General features: G+C 42.4%; 1 protein-coding gene and 8 non-coding genes across 9 annotated transcripts in view; 3 read left to right on the top strand and 6 right to left on the bottom strand.

Moving 5' to 3' along the window:
* Positions 1 to 97: 97 nt before the first annotated feature.
* On the top strand, positions 98 to 169 carry TRNAM-CAU. The gene has a single exon. It is a non-coding gene; the product is annotated as a tRNA-Met (tRNA).
* Positions 170 to 1,469: 1,300 nt separating this feature from the next.
* Positions 1,470 to 1,551, top strand: TRNAS-GCU. The gene has a single exon. It is a non-coding gene; the product is annotated as a tRNA-Ser (tRNA).
* A 1,862-nt stretch (positions 1,552 to 3,413) lies between these two features.
* TRNAM-CAU lies at positions 3,414 to 3,485 on the bottom strand. Its single transcript has one exon. It is a non-coding gene; the product is annotated as a tRNA-Met (tRNA).
* Positions 3,486 to 5,248: 1,763 nt separating this feature from the next.
* Positions 5,249 to 5,322, bottom strand: TRNAI-AAU. The gene has a single exon. It is a non-coding gene; the product is annotated as a tRNA-Ile (tRNA).
* A 538-nt stretch (positions 5,323 to 5,860) lies between these two features.
* Positions 5,861 to 5,933, bottom strand: TRNAV-CAC. The gene has a single exon. It is a non-coding gene; the product is annotated as a tRNA-Val (tRNA).
* Positions 5,934 to 8,011: 2,078 nt separating this feature from the next.
* TRNAI-AAU lies at positions 8,012 to 8,085 on the top strand. Its single transcript has one exon. It is a non-coding gene; the product is annotated as a tRNA-Ile (tRNA).
* A 4,236-nt stretch (positions 8,086 to 12,321) lies between these two features.
* On the bottom strand, positions 12,322 to 12,394 carry TRNAR-ACG. The gene has a single exon. It is a non-coding gene; the product is annotated as a tRNA-Arg (tRNA).
* A 1,732-nt stretch (positions 12,395 to 14,126) lies between these two features.
* PRSS16 (serine protease 16) overlaps positions 14,127 to 18,903 on the bottom strand; it is a 55,915-nt gene continuing 51,138 nt past the window's right edge. Inside the window, exon 6 of the mRNA XM_032463374.1 lies at positions 14,127 to 15,149. Coding sequence (XP_032319265.1) covers positions 14,820 to 15,149 — 330 coding nt within the window. The 3' untranslated portion in view covers positions 14,127 to 14,819. The remainder of the gene's footprint in view (positions 15,150 to 18,903) is intronic.
* TRNAV-UAC lies at positions 16,117 to 16,189 on the bottom strand. Its single transcript has one exon. It is a non-coding gene; the product is annotated as a tRNA-Val (tRNA).

Raw genomic sequence — 18,903 nt, 5'->3', positions numbered from 1 at the left:
AGTTTAGAAACGAACAAAAATCCATCGGTGCAAGGAAAGATGACCCAGCGCATGACCTTCATAGGAGGACAAAAGCAGCGCCGTGCGCCGTCCTCTCAGCAGAGTGGCGCAGCGGGAGCGTGCTGGGCCCATAACCCAGAGGTCGATGGATCGAAACCATTCTCTGCTAGGGTGTCTTTTCTGTAACACCTTGTTTCTCTTTCCCAACGCGGGCCCACGATATAGTTAATGAAGTCTTTTGTCACCGACAAGCATTTTCCTTTGCTTTCCTTGCTCTCTCTCGCGCTCTCCTCTGTCTCTCTGTCTCTGTCTCTGTCTCTGTCTCTGAGTCCCTCTCTCTCTCTCTTTCTCGGAAGAATTAGGGAAGGAGTAAAATCTGCCTTTATCACTCATTTCAAAAGGGAAGTAAATCTCTTAGTCAGGAAGAAGTGACAAATTTACCCTTAATTTCCAATGATCAGCATTATTTCTTCCAGTGGATAAAATACACGCTTGTCTCCAGTTAGGATTTTATTTTACTCTCGAAAGGAAAACATTTTTATTGATTTCTGCCTGACGACCATATTCCATTTTTACTTGGTAGCGAGTCTCCTACTTTCAGTCATTTCTTTTTTCACTCCTATGCATGACTTGTCAAAATGTATGTGGCAATTACCATGAAAACACCATCCTCATGAACTTTATGGGACAAACAGAAGTAAAGAAGTTAAATGAAAAATGACAGGAGAAAATGAAAAGAATATGTTCAGATAAAAATTTTTGTGCATCAGGATCCTACTGAGAAACTCGGTTGCGGGGGCGGGGGGTGCGGAAACACACGGAAGTCTTAGAGAAAAAAAATTTTAAAGTCTGTTGAGGAAAAGTTTTTAGTTAAAGTACTCTTTAAGGAGTCCTTGCAATATGACAGGAAATACAAGCTCCACACAACAAGCACCCTAAGTAATGAGAATTTAAAAACTCAAATGGAAAAGTAGAAATAAGGTGATGGTGGGGGAGTGGAGGGACATGTTTTGTTCTTTCACTTTGTGACTTTGACGATGTTCTTATTTAGAGGTCCACCAAACCAATGTTCTTCTATTTATTTTGTCTATTTACCCTCAAAATTGTTCAGAGAAGTAGCCAGTCTGACCAAAACCTTGACTCCTTTCGTGCCACAGTGTAATGGGAGGGAGGGTGTGTTCCATGAACACACCTTCCCTAAGCTACCAGAAGGTCGAGGCCGCATCACATCTACGTGTAGGGGTGTAGTAAAATGTAGGGAAAAGCAGTAAATGGTGCATCAAAAGTGGACAGAGATTTAAAAGAAGAAAAGAGTAGAGCAATTACACAGCCAGAAGTGCAAGAACACTAGGATAGTTGAGAAGGAAATGAAATTACCTGACCGAAGAAAGAATCATGGGAGGAAGTGAAACAGGAAAGTTGCACAAGTAATACTTTAAAAATTATTAAAAAGAAAGTGTTTCCAGTGGGACGAGGTGGCCGAGTGGTTAAGGCGATGGACTGCTAATCCATTGTGCTCTGCACGCGTGGGTTCGAATCCCATCCTCGTCGAGCCTTCCAGAAGAAGAGATGTGATTTTTTTCTGTCTTCATTCAGCTGAGGAAAGTAGTAGAATTACTTAGGCTTACAAAAGAATTGTACATTATACGACTTTCCTGCTTCACTTCCTCCCACCTTCCTCTCCCTTCGGTTAGGTAGTTTCATTTCCTTCAATGTTCTTTCATGTCGCTGCGTGTAATTGTCTTAGAGCACGATTTGCTACTTGTCTTACCACATCCCACACTTGGATGTTATGTGGCCTTGACCCCTTGGGGACATTTAGGGAAGGTGTCTTCAAGGCGCAAACCCTCCCTTTCATTACATTGTGGTGCAAATTTCAGAGGCAAGATTTTGCTCGGACCTTGGCTATTCTCTGAACAATTGACAGAACTTTGCATATCATCTTCATTTCCTCGAGTCGGAATAATTCTTACTTTTCATCACAGTAAATCGCTTTGGCACTTCCTGTCTTGACTTTGTTTCAAAGTGTTAATTGGTAATGAGGGAGTAGTAGAAGAAACAACACTGACAAAACATTACTGATTGTTTAAGGTGGCTGGTGGGAACCTGAGTTCATTACATTATTCTTTTTAATTTTTCAAATTTCTATTAAAAGAGTCAAACTTTTTATTTGGAAATAGCTTAATTTATAGAAAATTTGCAAGAATAAGTATAGTACAAAAACCAACAACATACCTTTTATTGGAATTCATCTATTAAAATTTAAATCATATTCCTCCATCTCTGTATCTGTATAATTCTCTATTTTTTTCAGAACCATTTCAGAGTAAATATGTATCTTGGTCCTTTATTCTTAAATATTTAAGTGAGTATCTCCTAAAATAAGGATATTCTTTATATGTAATGACAGTATAATGAGTTTAGTACATTTGATAATAGCATGATTTAAAAAAAAAAAAAAACTCTCACCTCTATTTGAATTTTGTCAATTAACCAGAAAATGTACTTTGCAGCATTTTCCCCTCTCCAATACAAGATTCTATCTAGGATTAGGCATTGCATTAGTTGTCCATATCCTTTTAGTCTTTGGTCTCTTTTAATCTGGAACATCTCCACAGCTTCTCTTTGTATAGTATGATATTGAAATTTTTGAAGAATACACAAGTTGCTCACATGAAAAATAAGAAGGAGATGGAGACTCCTCATTTGGGTTTTTTGTGATTTTTTTCCCTCTTACAACTAGGTTCAGGCTGTGTAACCCTAGCCAGAATACCATTTAAGTGATATTATCTCCTCCAGAGTTTCAGATCTATAGGCACTCAATGTCCTTTGTCCCTCATTAATGGGGTTAATTCTGATCATGCAGTCAAGGTGACACATGTATATACATTTCCCTCTTGCAACTTATGAGAATTCTTAAGATTACACGAATATCTTGCTCTTCACCAAAATGATACTGCAGATTTGACATCCAATGATAATTCTTAACTGAATAAGTCTTCCTACGATGGTTACACAATGATGATATTTCAACTTCAATATTCTCTTCACATTTATAGGTCTCCCCTTTGGCATTCTATGCAAGCAAGAGCCTTCACTCAATCTTCATTTATTTATGTATTTATTATCACTATGAGCTCATAAAATTCTATTTTTCAGTAGTTTACAATTCATAATTGCTTTCATTAGGTTCTAACTCAAACTGACAGTTTTGCTACGTGGGAGGAACTTCAAGCGAACTACTAGGTCATTGTGACATTTCATGACCGTATTACTTAGGACTGGTATAGTAAATTACTAAAGGCTCAACTCTAAAGTTGGTTAATTCCCACAAGTGATATTTTAGTGAGAAATAACAGAGGATATCTTGTAATCCTGGAGAGAGAAACAAGGTGTTACAGAAATAGACACCCTAGCAGAGAATGGTTTCGATCCATCGACCTCTGGGTTATGGGCCCAGCACGCTCCCGCTGCGCCACTCTGCTGAGAGGACGGCGCACGGCGCTGCTTTTGTCCTCCTATGAAGGTCATGCGCTGGGTCATCTTTCCTTGCACCGATGGATTTTTGTTCGTTTCTAAACTAAATTTCCCAGCATCAAGAGCAAACTTCTCTGAATTACTGTCGTGTAAGGACTCAAATAAGTCTCAAAAATATCATGTTGGGGGAAAAAAAAAGCCTCACCATAGGTTATACTACATGGTTTCACCTATATGAAATTCAAGAGCAGGCAGACTATCTGGTGCTAGAAATCAGAAAAGGATTAGTTTTCAGGATGCAATATAGACTGGTGAGGGGACACAAGGCAGTTTTCTGGACTAACGGGAATGTTCTCAATCTCGATCTGGGCGGCGGACACGCGGGAGTACCCTACACAGGTGAAGTTATCGAGCTCAATCTACGCTTAAGATCTTTACACTTGAAGGTATCTAAAGTATACTTTAATATAGTATTGGAAAAGGGTACCACAGAGATGGAACAACCTGATGGAAAGGAGAGACGGAGGGGGAGAGACAGAGAGCGAGAGCGAGAGCGAGAGCGGAGCCTAGAGGCAGCAAGGGAAGGAAGGACTGAGCCAGGGCGCTCTGGTGGACTCAGGTGCTGGGCCGGCCCCACTGATTCATCCAGTCGAGCCCCTGAGGCTGTGCCGAGTGGCACTCATCACCAGACCACCAAGGAGGACCACCGGAATTCACTCACGCCGAGGTACTGATGGAGCGGGTAGGTGACTTGCCCCGCAGGTGGCGGCATGGCAGCGACTTTAGAAAGTGCGCGGGTCCCACATACTGCAAGGTTCCCATCTCCTCATCAGAAAATTCCCACCCTCAGTCTGCCTTCCGGGCAGAGACTTGAATGTCCGTTTTGGTTGCATTGGCGCCTCTGGACTTTTGGACTCAAGCCCTGCTCTCCCACAAGCGCCCTCCTCTCCCCCAACCAGCCCTGGCTCGCGCGCGCGCGCGCACATACACACACACACACAACCCAGAGAAGACCATCTAACCAGCACCCACACGAGGCCCCACGTTTCCCAGAAAGGCGATGCCAACTGCCCTAAGATAGGCCGCTGAACTACCCAACCTGCCTCTCTCTGCTTGAAACGAAATCATAAAGATCAGTACATAGCCTCCTGCCTCAAAGAGCCAAAACCTGACAAAACAGATGAAACAACAATTTTCCAGACACCAAACTTCAGGCAAAGAAGTATGATAATCCGTGACAGGAAAGCAAGAAGCAAGCAAGCAAGCAAGCAAACAAGAGAAACAAAGAGAAAGGAAGGAAGGAAGGAAGGAAGGAAGGAAGGAAGGAAGGAAGGAAGGAAGGAAGGAAGGAAGGGAGGGAGGGAGGGAGGGAGGGAGGAAAAGAGAGAGAGGGAGAGAGGGAGAGAGGGAGAGGGAGACGGGTGGGGGATGGCGGGGAGAGAAAGGTAGGCTTGCACACCCTGGTTCTTACTGCCTTGGGAGAGTTTCCCGGCCCCAGTGCCCAGGCGGAGGCTGGTGAACTCCCTGAGTTGATGAGAAAGAGCAGATAGTCCAGGAGAACAAGACAGCTAGAGTCGGCAGGACAAGAGTACGCGAAAGGAGAGAGCTGTGATAAGAGGCAACTGCAGAAAGAAGTCCACGGTGAGCTTGATACTGATCAGCGCATGCAGGTAGGGAAAGTACCAAGGCTGTGGGAAGACTCCCCACAAAGACCAGAGAAGTAACCTCCGAAGACAGCTAACAGCCTTCTTCTGGAGGTGACCAAAAGGAGTGGCCCGTACGGGGATCGAACCCGCGACCTTGGCGTTATTAGCACCACGCTCTAACCAACTGAGCTAACCGGCCCGCGGCGAGTGGACAGTTTTCGTTGATTTTTTTCTTCTTTCCCTAAAAAAACGCCCCCCCCCCCCCCGCTCCCCTCTTTATAAAGCGTTAAGTTCCAAATAATTGTTGGTTGTTTCTTAGGAGAATTTGTTGTTGTTGCTTCCTACCCTTAATGAAAAGAATGAGACGCGTTCTCTCAAAAGAAAACCGAAAGCAAAGGAGGGAGGAAAGAACATCGGTTTTAAGTCGTATTCCTGGACTGGAAAGGGGCAGCTTAAGATTTTGAAGCTGCGGCGCTAAGGGCCCGGAAGTCCGTGGAGGTATTTGGGGTCCTGCAAATGACTGGCAATCAGCCCCTGAACTACAGGTGAGTCAAGGCTCACGCAAAGAAGATGGCATCCGGTGGCCGAAAGATACTCCGACAGGTCTGATTTTCGATCGTGGCGGAGTCGCCCAGGTCTCCCTCCGCGTGAGACTTGGCGGGCGTTCGGGCGCCTTCTGGTCTACCTGCCTGGGCGGTTGAGGACAACTTTAAAATACGAAGCCCGGAGGGGAGCGATGTTTCCGCCCGGTTTCGAACCGGGGACCTTTCGCGTGTGAGGCGAACGTGATAACCACTACACTACGGAAACTGTGCGTGGCTCGGCTATTGTCATTTTTTTCCCGCCTCTGGCGTCTAAGAGAGAAGAGACTTCTTGGCTAGCTAGCCCGGGTTCGGCAACGTTGAACTGATCTTTTCTTCCGGGAAATGATCAAGGTTACTGCACTCTTCTATTGAGATCAGTAATACTGAGTCAATGAGTCGCACCAGGCAAATACTCCGCTTAAGCGAGCAATTCCTTTCCAAAGGCAGGACGGAGATCTTAAGGCAGTCTCCGGGTATAACAGATGTCTGAAAATTGCTCGATTTTGTCCTACGTGGGTTTATCTGACCTTAGGAAGCTCTGTGATCACCATTTCGTGGGTGCCAGAAAATGATCCCAGAAAAGTAACCGGGATTCGGTGCACGTGACCTCAGGGAGTTGCTCCGAGTTCTGTGCCAGGCAGGGCAGGACCGATAGAAACTGAGGGACGGGAGAGGGGAAATGCCGACTGGTCCGCCAGGCAGTCCTTTCTTGTCCCCTCTGTCCTCAATTCTGTGCCAGCTGAACACTGATCAACCAGAGTCAGACTAAACTCGCTGCTGCTATTAACGTCGTTGAGGTGCCATAATTGCTATTAGAGATACCATCATTTACGTACAAAGTCAGTTTTGAGTGTGAAGCAGCGTCTCACTGAGATTTTCTTCTGCAATTCCCTAACGACTAATGATGTCGAGCATCTTTCCACGCGCTTTGTGGACGGTCATATATATTCTTTGGTGACATGTGTATTAAAATCTGTTGCCCATTTCTTAATTTGGGTTATTTGTTTTCTCACTATTGAGTGGTAAGTGTTCTTTACAGATTATGGATCCAAGTCCTTAACTGAATTTTGACTGGCAAATATTTTCTCCCACTCTGCTGCCTGCCTTTCCACTTTCTACGATGATGTCTTTTGCAGTGCAAATGTTTTAAATCCTGATGGAGTTCAATTTACAGTTTTGTCTTTTACACGTTCTTGGTATGGCATCTCAGAAATAGTTGTCTATTCCAAGGTTTAGGGAAAAGTATTCCTATGTTTTCTTCAAAGAGGGTCATAGTTTTTGCATCTTACATTTACATCTGGGATCCATTTTGGATTTATTTTTGTTAATTTACAAAAGTTAGTTACAAAATTAGCTCAAAGCAAATCTGTGTTAACTTGAGGTGATGTGAATTGATGATTTTACGCACGAGTACCCAACTCTTCCCTGCACTATTTGTTGAAAAGACCATGCCTTCCCTTACTGAATGGTCTCGGCACTTTTGTTGAAAATCAACTGACAGTAGATGTAGGTGCTTCTCTCTAGACTCTCAATTCTGCTCTGTTATCTGTACGTCTATCCTTCTTGCCAGTACCGCAGTCTGGCTGACTAGACAAAGCTTTCAAATCAGGAAGTGTAAACCCTACAGTTCCGTTCTCTTTTTTCAAGTCTGTTTCTGCTTTCTTAGGGCTTTTGCATTTCCATATGAATTTTAAGATAGATTTTTCAATGAGCCGAAAACTTTAAAAAAAAAATTTTTAAGGATGAAGAAATGCCCAGCTGAGATTTTGATAAGGATTAAATTGAATTTAGAGGAACATTTGGAGAAGAGTTTCATTTCATCCTTACTATATTTCTTCGTCCATGAGCATAGAACGTGTCTCTTTGACCTTGGATCTTCCCTAGATTGGTCCAGCAGTTTTGGATAGTGTTCAGTGCACCAGTAGCGCACTTCTTGCAGCCCGAAGAAAGCAGATGTGCCCGGACTTTCCTTGCGGAGGGTAGGAGAATGTGCTCGGTGGGAGCAGGAGCTGAGTGGTCCGAGGCCTGCGGAGGCTCCCGCTGTGCTGGCTGCGATCTCGAACCTTCGAGAAGCTTTGCGTTTGTTGCGTGTTTCCCCGGGAGGGAGGAGAAAGGAGGGAAGCGTCCCTGGAGGGGGAGGGCATGTTTCGGAGTGTTTTGGGGTCGCACTGGCAGAGTTTGAGGAAGGCGAAGTTTCCCGTTGAGTGAGGTTAGTCGGCTGTGGAAGTTGTTGGTTTTGCTCCCAAGAGGTACAGCGGGAAATAGCGATTAAAAGCGGAAATAGAAAGATAACTACAGCACCTCGGCCGGTTAGCTCAGTTGGTTAGAGCGTGGTGCTAATAACGCCAAGGTCGCGGGTTCGACCCCCGTACTGGCCAGGGCCAGAGCTACCGCTTTTACTCCTCACCACCATCCCAGGTGCTTACACCTTTCCAGCTCAGACTTAGAGCTCAGATTGCTTTTCAAAACTCAGCATGCTATTGATGTTATTTCTTCACGATGTAATTGTTGAACCTCTCTGTTTTGCCCAGGGCATTTTCGTTCTGCTATTTTTACAAGCAGTTGGTCTCTTTGTCTATTCTCGAATCAATACTACACTGAGATAATATTGATCACTTTATGCGTATCTTGATCTCTTGTGTCAATGCTCCAAACTGGTTCTTATTCTTCAAGATTATCTTACTTTTTCTCGTTGCCTTGCGTGTAAATTTTAACGGGGAAAAGCTTTGTCAAATACAAAGAAAACCTGGTGGAAGTTAGACTGGGATTTAACTGAACGTATGCAATAGTTTGGGGAAATTAATATATTAATACTATTGCATCGTCCATTAGACGCGTATGGAGTCTCTTGTCATTTACTTAGTCTTTTACAATTTCTCTCTGGGATGTTTTATTTTCAGTGTGACCAACTGCCTTGTGCTTTTAAGAAATGTATTCATATGTATTTGTGTTTTGTGTGTGTGTGTGTGTGTGTGTGTGTGTGTGTGTGTGTGTTTGATGCTCTGCTTAATTGTATAGTGTTAAAATGTATTCTCCTGATGTCTATTGCTGTATAGGAAAATCAATTGATACTTGTATGCTAATCTTTTGTTGAAATGATTTCCTAAATTGATTTACCTATTAAATTGTGTAGTTTAAAAACCAATCAATGTCACCTATCATATAAACGGAATAAAAGAAAAGACGTATTTCCACAGGTGGAGAAAAAGCATTTGTCAAAATGCAGTACTTATTCATAATAAACACTGTCAACAAACTAGGATCAGAAACAAATGTCTGCACTCTCATATAGGGCATTCCCAAATAATGTATAGCTAATATCACACTTTACTGTGAACTACATATTATTCCTCCTACATATGAAAAAACACAAGGATTTTTGCTCTTGATACATGATCTCATCAGTGCATTTGCAGTCAAGCCAGTGTAACAAGGCATGAAATAGAAATAATGTGCATGGGGAAATAGGAAGGAAATGGAGGAGTAAAACACTTTCTATTTTCAGAAAACATTACCTTCTACACGGGAAATATCCTAAGGGATCTACAGGAGGGGAGAGGGGTGGGGGAAACTACCTAATATTTGTAAGCGAACTTGTCAGTGTCCTAGAAGATCAAGTGGATATTCTCATATCAATTGTGTGTGTGGGTTGTGTGTGTTCAGAGATCGGTTCAAAAACAATTGGGAAATATAATAAAGTTAAAATACATTGTTGGGAGTATAAAATACTTAGGAATGCATTTAGCAAATACATGCCTACTCTGAACACTGAGTATGGCAATCCACTGTTGAGAAAAAGTAAAGAGTACTCAATTCAAAGGAAAACCACGTCATGTTCATGGATTGGAGAGCTCAATAATATTCACTTGTCAATTCAAGCCAGTTGATCTGTAGATTCAACAAAATACTAATTAAAATCGCAGAGGTGTTTTTCCTAGAAATTAACAATGATAAAACTAATAGGAAAATGTATAGGATCTAGAATAGTCAAAATAATCTTTTTAAAAAAACGGATAGATTTGGAGGCATTTGATTCATTGACTTCTAAGTTCCTCTATATTGATGGTAATCAAGCCATTGTGGAATCATGTAAGGACTGTCAAATACATCAGTAGACTCAGAACAGAGTCTAGAAAGAGACCCACACTTCCACAGTCAACTGATTTTTTGACAAAGAGGGGAAAAATAATTCTATGGGAAAGGTGATCTTTTCAATACGGGTTATTCAACCCATGAATATCTATATTGAATAATGTGATTGTTCACCCTTATCTTAACATCACATACACACAGAAAAAGCAAGACAAACAAAGCAAAACATGAAAGCTCACTTTATAATGCCTTTAGAAGAAAACAAAGGAGACTATCTTTGCAACCTGGAAATAGGCAAAGTCTTCTTACAAGAAAACATCTTCTCACCAAAAACATCATCAGGAAAACAAATAAGTAAGCTGTAGACAATAATAAAATTTCCCAATACTTGTATCAGACAAAGGACTTTTGTCCAGATTATAGAAAACACTCCTACTCTCAAGAATAGAAATGCAGACAACTCAATTACAACACACTAGAGACTCAAGAAAATATTCCATAAAAAAGGCTATATGAAAGGGCAACAAGTTCAGAAGAAGCGCTCTACATCATTGGTTATTAGAGAAGTGCAAATTAAAACTAAAATGAGATAACATCACACACTCACTAGAATGGCTCAGGGTGAAATGCTGACACAACAAACCATCACTGGTGCTGGATGTGGACCAACCAGCTTCCTCACGTATTGTCAGTGGGACTGTAAACTGATGTAAGCAATTTGAACTGTTCAATAGTTTTTCCTAAAGTTGTATGTACATTGCCCTTTGACCCAACCAGTCTATAAGCCATTCTAAGTATTTGTTTTAGGGAAATATAATGATAATTTAAAAACATTGCATAGTAATGCTCGTACTAATGTCATAGCATAGCATATTGACACGTTCTATACCACTCGATTGTCTGTCAAGATGAGAATGGATAAAATATTGCAATCTATTTATACAATGGCATGCTATCAATTACTCACAGAAGCAAAAACCTGAGTGATCAAAGGGGCATAATGTTGAGTGAAACAAACAGAGTACAAAAGAGTAAACACTGTGATTTCATTCATGTGAACATCTAGTACAGGCAAAACTAATGTGAAAAAGAAATCAGGACAGTGGTTTTCTCTGAGGGGATGGGTAGAAGTGGTTTGGGAAGGACCAAGGGAGCTTTATGGGAGATGGAATGGTCTACGTATAACACACCACAGGAGTGTGGGTTACATGAGCGTATCCATGGTTCAGAATTGCAGTTGAGATATATGCATTTTGATACAGGTGCATTTTACCTGAGAAAAGAACTCTAAAGGTAATAATAATAATAAACATTCAGAGGAGTGAGGATAGGTGGAGATGAATCTAAAAATGGTAGAATACTGATGATTATTGAAGCTGGGTGATTGTGTGCCTGGTGGTAATTTATTATCTTGTTCTGTTTCTTATGTGCATGTTTGAAAATTCTCATAACAAGAAGTTCGTAATTATCCCACTTCGAGTGTTTCCAAAGTGTATGAAATGTGTACAAATATTAGCTGTTGTATTGCTGAGCTTGACCGCATGTTAGACACCTTTTCCAATTACGGCTTCAGGCACGGGCTAAAGATTAAAAATGCGAATGAAAGGGGGCTTCAGGGAGGGTTGTATGTATTTCTTCCACTGTTAGTGCCTCTTGGCAAGCACACGTTGTCGAACCTCAATACACTTTCCTAGGATCAAAGAGTGAGTTTAAGGAAGTCGTTTGGTTTTATTTGTGTGTTTCTCCTACTTGACTGATTTCGCCCGGCTCCTCTACTGTGTCCTATTCCCGGGAATCCCAACGGTAAAAGAAAGGGAATGCGGGGCTCATCTGTTTAGCGTGGCAGCAGCCCAAAGCTACCACTGCCCAGCTGTTGCTTCAGCGTCAGGCTTCCTGGGCTCTTTCACCTTTGTCCGGGATCCTTTCGTGATCTCCTCTCCTCCAGGTCAGCTTCTCAGACCCGCACCCGCACCGCAGATCTTGCAGCGCCCTTCTGGAGGTCGCGGTGCTGGGAGACGAGCTCTGGGCTGAATGCAGTGGGTAGGGGTCAAGACCAACTCCGCTATCCTGTCCCCACTACCCCAGCCTTTCTGGATTTAACATTTCCTCCGTCAGCGCCTCCTTTCTTTCTCATAGCAAGGCGGGGTACGGGGTTAAACCCAACGGGAATAACATTGGTGAGGAAGACACTCGTAGACCCGCATTGTTTCCTTTTTCTTTCTCCTTCTTTCCTTTCTTCCTCTCCCCTCCTTCACCCCCCCCCCCCCTTAAGCGTGTTTGATCCGAAACTGTGTATAGTTTTCTCTATGTGATGTTTCCCCATATTAGCGATCTGTTAGACTGTGGATCCCGTTCCTTTGGAAAGTTTTTCCGAGTTCAACAACCGGCAAGATTGCATTGTGGGCTAGCAACAAGAAAAGTCAAGGCAGGGAACTCTTCACAGTAAGTGGAATGGAAGCAAATCTTTAAGAACTGCTTTGAGTGTCAAGGTGCAGAAGATTGGGTTTGAAAAGTGGAGCGAACGAGCCAGCCAGGAGTCGAACCTAGAATCTTCTGATCCGTAGTCAGACGCGTTATCCATTGCGCCACTGGCCCCTCCTGGTCGTGGTGCGCGAGTAGGTTTTTTTCAATGAGGCTTCAGAAGCCGTGGGGCGAGTCATGAGGTTAGAAGTACGTACAAAACTGCTGACTCTCAGAGATTGGCATCATCCGTGGTTGCTTTACATAATACAACTTTGTTTTCCATTTCTGCATTTAGATTATTAAGCAATTTTAAGTCTTAAAACATTACATATATGGTAGAATGTCATGTCTTTAAAGCAATTTTTCACCTGTGAGTGCTCTTCTGCTAATTTTTGCAATCTGTTAATCTGCCATGCTTCCACGTTTATCATGTTGTCTTACATACTTCTGTTGGGCACTGATAATGTGTGCATGGATGATTAATGACTACTGTGTATTCTTTTTAATTAAGTGCCATAAAATAGAGAACATTGACTTGGTGTGGAAATTTGGTTGTAAGAATCACGTCTTTCCCTCTCAGTGTTAAAAGAGTAATACTCACTAAGGTGGAGAATCATGGCCAAATCCTGTGCTAAATCATGCATCGGATAAAAGCCTGCAAAAGTAATCGGTAAAGACAAATAGAGGACAAGAATTCAATAAAGGTACGCACATTCCAGAAATCGTATTTGACATTGAATGTTGGAATTTAGGAACTGATTTGCCGCCACATAACTTTCCAACAGATAGATATGCTCTCTTTAGACAATTTGGTTATTTGTTTATTTCAGTTTTCAAATTAGTCAAAGGAGACACCTCAAAATGTGAAACTGCCTTGAGGAAAGGATCTTTGATGGTGAGAGAGAGACATGGTATAGTAATGTTCTTAATGGCACAAATTTGACTCCAGAATGCAAAGTTTTCTTATCCCAACTTTGCCTTTTTATTTATTTGTTTTTTCCGGCCTACTTGTCCTTTGAAATAAAAGAGAGGTATACAGCTCTAACAGAAATGTGAAGCTTTATTCACAAAGTTTTAGGAAAATTTCTTCTGAAGGTGTAATGATGGAGGTGAAGTTTAAAGGTTGAGGAGATGTTAACTAGGTATAGAAAAAAGTATTTGAAGTAGAACAAGTAATATGTGCACACACCCATGGTAAATAAGAGGGACTGGTTGCAAGCAGGACAGTGTGGTTGGAGGGAAAGGGGCGGTGAGGTATGAAACGAGGCTGAAAACGAAGGAGTGGCCATAGAGAGGATTCCAGGCCATAATCTTAAGGGTCACATAATAAAATAGCTTTGAAATGTTTAGGCAACAGTCAACGCTTTTAGAAATACCGCTTTCTGCCTTTTATTTTTTTGTCTTGACAAAGGTCACAGCATTTAAGGTCTGGTCTGACCTAATCTAAGCAAAATCCAGCTAAAGTTCTCGCAAAAAGTTTGAGAAACTCCCAGGCATTCTGACTGTGTGACTGCGCCTAGTCCACCAGGGACAAGAGCAGTGTTTCCTGTAGAGAGCCCAAGAAATTTGCCTTCTTTAACCGGAATTCCAATGATCTGCCGCCCCCCAGTTGCTGTGTTCTGTGAATGCAGAAGCACCGGTAGTTCAGATGTGGAAGTGTCATTTCCGTGACTGTGGTAGCCCCCCTTTTCTAGCCTCAATTGTCGACGGAATTAATCAATAGACAATCTTTAATAGAAATAGAAAATAATTTTATTCGAGCCAAACTGAGGACTATTTGTGAGGAGGCAGCCTCTCAGACATCTATGAGAAACTGCTTCAGAGAAGCATGGTTTTCAGCACCGTTGAATATCTCGTCAGAACAAAGAACATCAAACATGACCGGGGTACGTTCTTTCGAGGTTTCGAAAACGACGGATCAGCAGGTACACAGCGAGTCAGTCTAGCCTCGGAAGTAGCCCTGCGAAGTGCTACTAGCTTTGACGTCCCAGGAAAGGAGTCATTTTATCTTTCTCTTTAAAAGGGACATTTTAAGTTCTGGCAATGCACCCTTTTTTGTCAATGGATAAAGCAGATGAACAAAGTATGCTTAGTAGGTCGCAAAACAGTCATAAAATTTTAGCTAAATCATATATAAGCCAGAATGCCTTCCCCATACCTTAATATGTGAACATTTCTTCCATGACAATCAAGTAGAAATGTTTTCCATATTTGGTGAGGTTTTGTTTTTTTTTTTTTTTTAATAAAATTAGAACATCTGTACCTAGGACACACACAGTATCAACTCTGTGCATCATTAAACCATTTCCTTCCTCCTCTCCTTTCTCATACACCCCAGCAAATGCAGAGTACGCTGTACACGGTGTTGACTCCAGGAATGGTCGGGCTCCCTGGTTGCGAGGAGAATCCTCCCTGCCTGCTGGGCGCGCAGCTTGAGGTGAGCGGGATGCTGAGTCCTGCCGACGTCAGAGAGGTGCCGCTGCCGGCCTCGGTACCGTGTCCGCGAGGGCCCCAACGCCCGAATTCGTGTATGTCTGTCCTACAGACTTGTCTCTAATCACACACGCAAGTAAACCCACTGTAAGCCCGTTCCAAGGCCGGCCGGACTGTTCCTTTCCCGCCTAAAGTCAGCTAACTGGCCGTTGAACCCTCTGAAGCGGCAGGTCTCTGCACCCAAATGGCCACTCGTGGCGGCGAGTGGTCGCCCCTCCCAGGGAAGTCTCCGTGGGTGATGCTGTCCGGCTTCAGACCCCCCAGCGCCTCCCAGGTTTGGGAAAAGTTTCGGCTCGGCTTTGGCCGTGTAGCGGAAACAGGAGCAGAGAGACGCAGAGCAAGGCGGACTGCGGAAGAAGTCCCTGAGGCTACGGGTCGGGGTACCAAAGCGCACCTGTGAATCAGGAGCAAAAGGAAAGGGAAGTGAAGTTAAGCAACCATCTCTGCCTGAAAGGCGCGCTCCCTGCATTTCCCTGGGGACAGGAAAATTTTCTGGTTCATTTCTTCCTTCCCCTCCTCCATGTCTTTCCACCCCGACGTGCACATTTTATACTGAAGCTTTTGGAAAATATTTCTGGCAAAGTAACAACAACAACAACAACAACAACAACAACAACAACAACAACAACAACGTCGGAGATGGAAGATATTTGGAAATATCGCCTTTTGTTTTTACTTTGGGTTTTTTTTTTTTTCCTTTTTGTTTGATTGGTTGTATTTATTTACTTATGTGTACTGTCGGTATGGCATACCTCAACTGCTTACTGGCCATTCGCTTGACTCTTGTGAAGTGCCTGTTTAAATCATTTGCCCATTGACCCAGGGTGAAAGTGAAAACAGTAAAGGCTAGGGAAGAAATGTTAGGAAAATACTCTATACCTTTGAGATAGACAACTATTTGTTAGTCAGGATGTAATAAGCACCAAGCGTACAAGAAAGATTGATACCCTGGACCTCACAAAAATTGAACACCTTTTTCATCCAAGAAGTCCATTAAGAGGGAGAAAACACTAGCCACAGACTGGAAGAAGACCCTGGTAATCCACACTTTGTGAAAGGCCTTGGATCCAGACGACCTGAAGAAGTGTTAAAGTACAATAAGAAGAAAGGATTTAATTTTAAAACATAACTTGGTCTCTCTGGACGAGGAATCCTTATTCTTCTCAAAGAGAAATCGTTCAGTGACGTGAAGCTCCAAGCTTCCAGGGTTGACAAGAAGTGGGGGGTGCAGATTGAGCGCTGCTGTTCTCAAGATAACTTGGAAAAAAGCTTTTATCTTGAAGTCTGGAACCCCTGGAACCCCGAGGTGTGAAAGAAATACGTGTGCTTCTCACTAAAGGGACAATATCCCCAGGAAGCACTGTTTCCGCCCGGTTTCGAACCGGGGACCTTTCGCGTGTAAGGCGAACGTGCTGACCACTACACTACGGAAACACAACAACACATGCGTCTTCAACAATATGAAGAGTATCGCCGTGCTCGTTTCCCAGGGTGGCCCCAGGTCTAATAATTCTGAATTTTCTTTCACGGCGCATTTCTTTTCCTCCTCTGAAACACCTTAACGAAATAGAAACTCTATGCCATAACCAAACGTAACTCAAAAGCAGAGTCCACATTCCTTCCCTAAGTTTTGGCAGGGTAACATAACAGGCTCCCAGGGCACTGGATTACAAGGAACTACGCGTTATTACCCTGTGACTGTGATTTCCATCTCTCTTTCTCATCGTAGGAGACGGGACAGAACACACAGAGCCCTGAAACCACCAAACTGCCAGGGCCTTCCGCTTCACACTCTACTGTCATGTGATGTGGAGAGTCGGGAACGTTTGAAGAAGAGAAAGGACAGTTTTCGTTTCAAGCTAAAGACCCCTTTGGCTACTGCACAGATAAGGAATTTAGGGAGCCAACAGTGAAAACACAGGAACGAGGAAAAGGCTCTACGAGGAAGAGATAGTTGGGGCTCAAATTAGAGCTCCCACAGTAGATAGTGGGGAAGAAAATTCCACAGACACTACAGGCAAAAATCGTCCATTGATTTTAAGTTGACAGTTGAGGAGGTAACTGGAGTCAAGTTTAAGCCCTGTTTCCTCAGTGGGATAGAACATTAGAAAGTAGTAAGTACACTTAGCAGGCAAGCTAAGCAGTCCATTTTGAGGTGTGCTGAGGGGTAAGTGCCTATGTGGCCTACAACAGGAGACTGAAATACTGAGATTGAAGGGCGGGCAAGCCTGGTGGATTTGGAAGTGATTAGTTAGTTTCCAGCATGTTATTCTATGAGAAAGTTGTGGGAGATGCAGGCACGACTGGCGAAGGAAGGAACAACTCCAGCATCTATTTGAGGGGGTAGTGTTTCTGTGGTAGAATCATAATGCTAATGTCAGTGCCCAGATATGTGAGACTTTTTGGCATGTGTTTAATATAAGGCTTCAGAAGCCAAATGCTACAATCATCGTGGGTTGCACATTTCTAGTTTGATGTGGAAATTTGACTGGGATCAGTTTCAGTGTGGAATTGTAATGGCAGAGTCAACATCAAAGAACATTATGAAGAAGGAGAAGAGGGTACGATTACAGGGAATAAACTCTGATGGCCATGGCCACCAAGGATCATGCAGGTCTGCAACAGCGGTCCTTTCCATGTGAATTCTGTATGTAGAGGTCTGTGTTTTTGCCTCTTTTGTAAAGAAAGATTCCCCAGTTTAGAACTTGGTGTGAACACTTGTAACTTTTTTTCCCTCAGTGTTTCAGCATTTCCATTCTACATTTCCACCTTTCGCTGTCTTGATCCCACTTACCAATACACAAACATTGATGAAATATATGCTGGAAGGAATGCTAACATGAATAGAACTCAGTCTCAGAAAGTAAGGTGATTCAGTAGGAGAAAGCACCCAGGAAAATACTGGGCAGGTCTAGGGGCTGCTCAAAAGAATCACAGGGCACGACCAGGGGAGTTTAAAGGAGGGGCAGCTTGTCTTTGAAGGAAGGTCAGGGACCACGTGAGATGAAATGGAAATTAGGAGTAATGAGCGTCCATTAACTTTAGTGGGTAGAGAAATGGGATTTTCATTATGGGTAAGACACTTTCGTAAAGACACATCTGTGAGTTTACAGGTTTTGTTTGGGAATCAATCTGTAGAGAATAGTGTAATGAAACATCCACCCTTCCCAACAGTAGTTCATATTACTGTGTTTCACTTTGGTTGCTAATGGTAGTCAGCATTCCACCCCACGTGACCTATGAAACAAGTATTCTGACACATTGCAGCCCTCCCGAATGGCTCACAAAATGAGAAATCAGCCTGTTAGATTATTAAGGGGAGAAGCAGGGAACTACTTGAAAGTAACTCACTGCTTGAGAAATGTTGTGTACATTACTGAGAGTGGGGAGGAGAGCATTTTGGAGAATAATAAACAGTTCATAATATTTCCTACCATGTCAAAAGAAATATAGCATAGAAGACAATCCTAAGTCTCAAGGTTTAATGTATTTTTCCAACTTTATTTTTATTCTGTTAAGTTATGTAATGAGTAAATACACCAGGATTTTTCAGATCAAAAGTAATTTTTTGAAAATTGACTTTTAGTTGATACAGAAACAGTACTTTTAAAATTCAGTTTGCGTACACCTTTTTTTCAAAAAGGATTTTATGTAGCTTTTTATTAATTATTCTTTTAATTGTTTTAAGATACAATTATAGTTTTCCTCCTAAAATTTGTGGTATAGTCTAGAATCCAGTATCACATAAAAAGGAGGGAACAGTTGTAATACTACTTGATTTACACTTTAATTTACAGTAGAACTTTTCCCTTGTTCTTTCATTTCTTTTGAATTAGACTTGACTAAACGCAAATGAGTAAAAACAACTGCACATTAACTAACGATTGTGGAAAACAGCTTTAAGCATATGAAAGTTCAGAACTCAAAAGCACACCCATTGAAACTAGATCATTGAGTCACAAGCTTTGCTTTACACAGTATGGTCCATGTAACACTAGTGTAGACCTCATTCACCTGGGAGCTTGAAGAAATGCTAACTTTAAAGCCCCAATGCAGATGTTGTAATTTAAAACCCTCATTGTAATGAATCACCAGGTCATTCAATAAATAGCTCACAAAATTTTGGGAAGTATGGCTCTTAGGTGCTA

This window comes from Camelus ferus, chromosome 20 (assembly GCF_009834535.1).
Source record: "Camelus ferus isolate YT-003-E chromosome 20, BCGSAC_Cfer_1.0, whole genome shotgun sequence".
Lineage (NCBI taxonomy): Eukaryota > Metazoa > Chordata > Mammalia > Artiodactyla > Camelidae > Camelus > Camelus ferus.
Note: the sequence above shows the minus strand (reverse complement) of the source record. Positions and strands in the feature narration are given on the sequence as shown.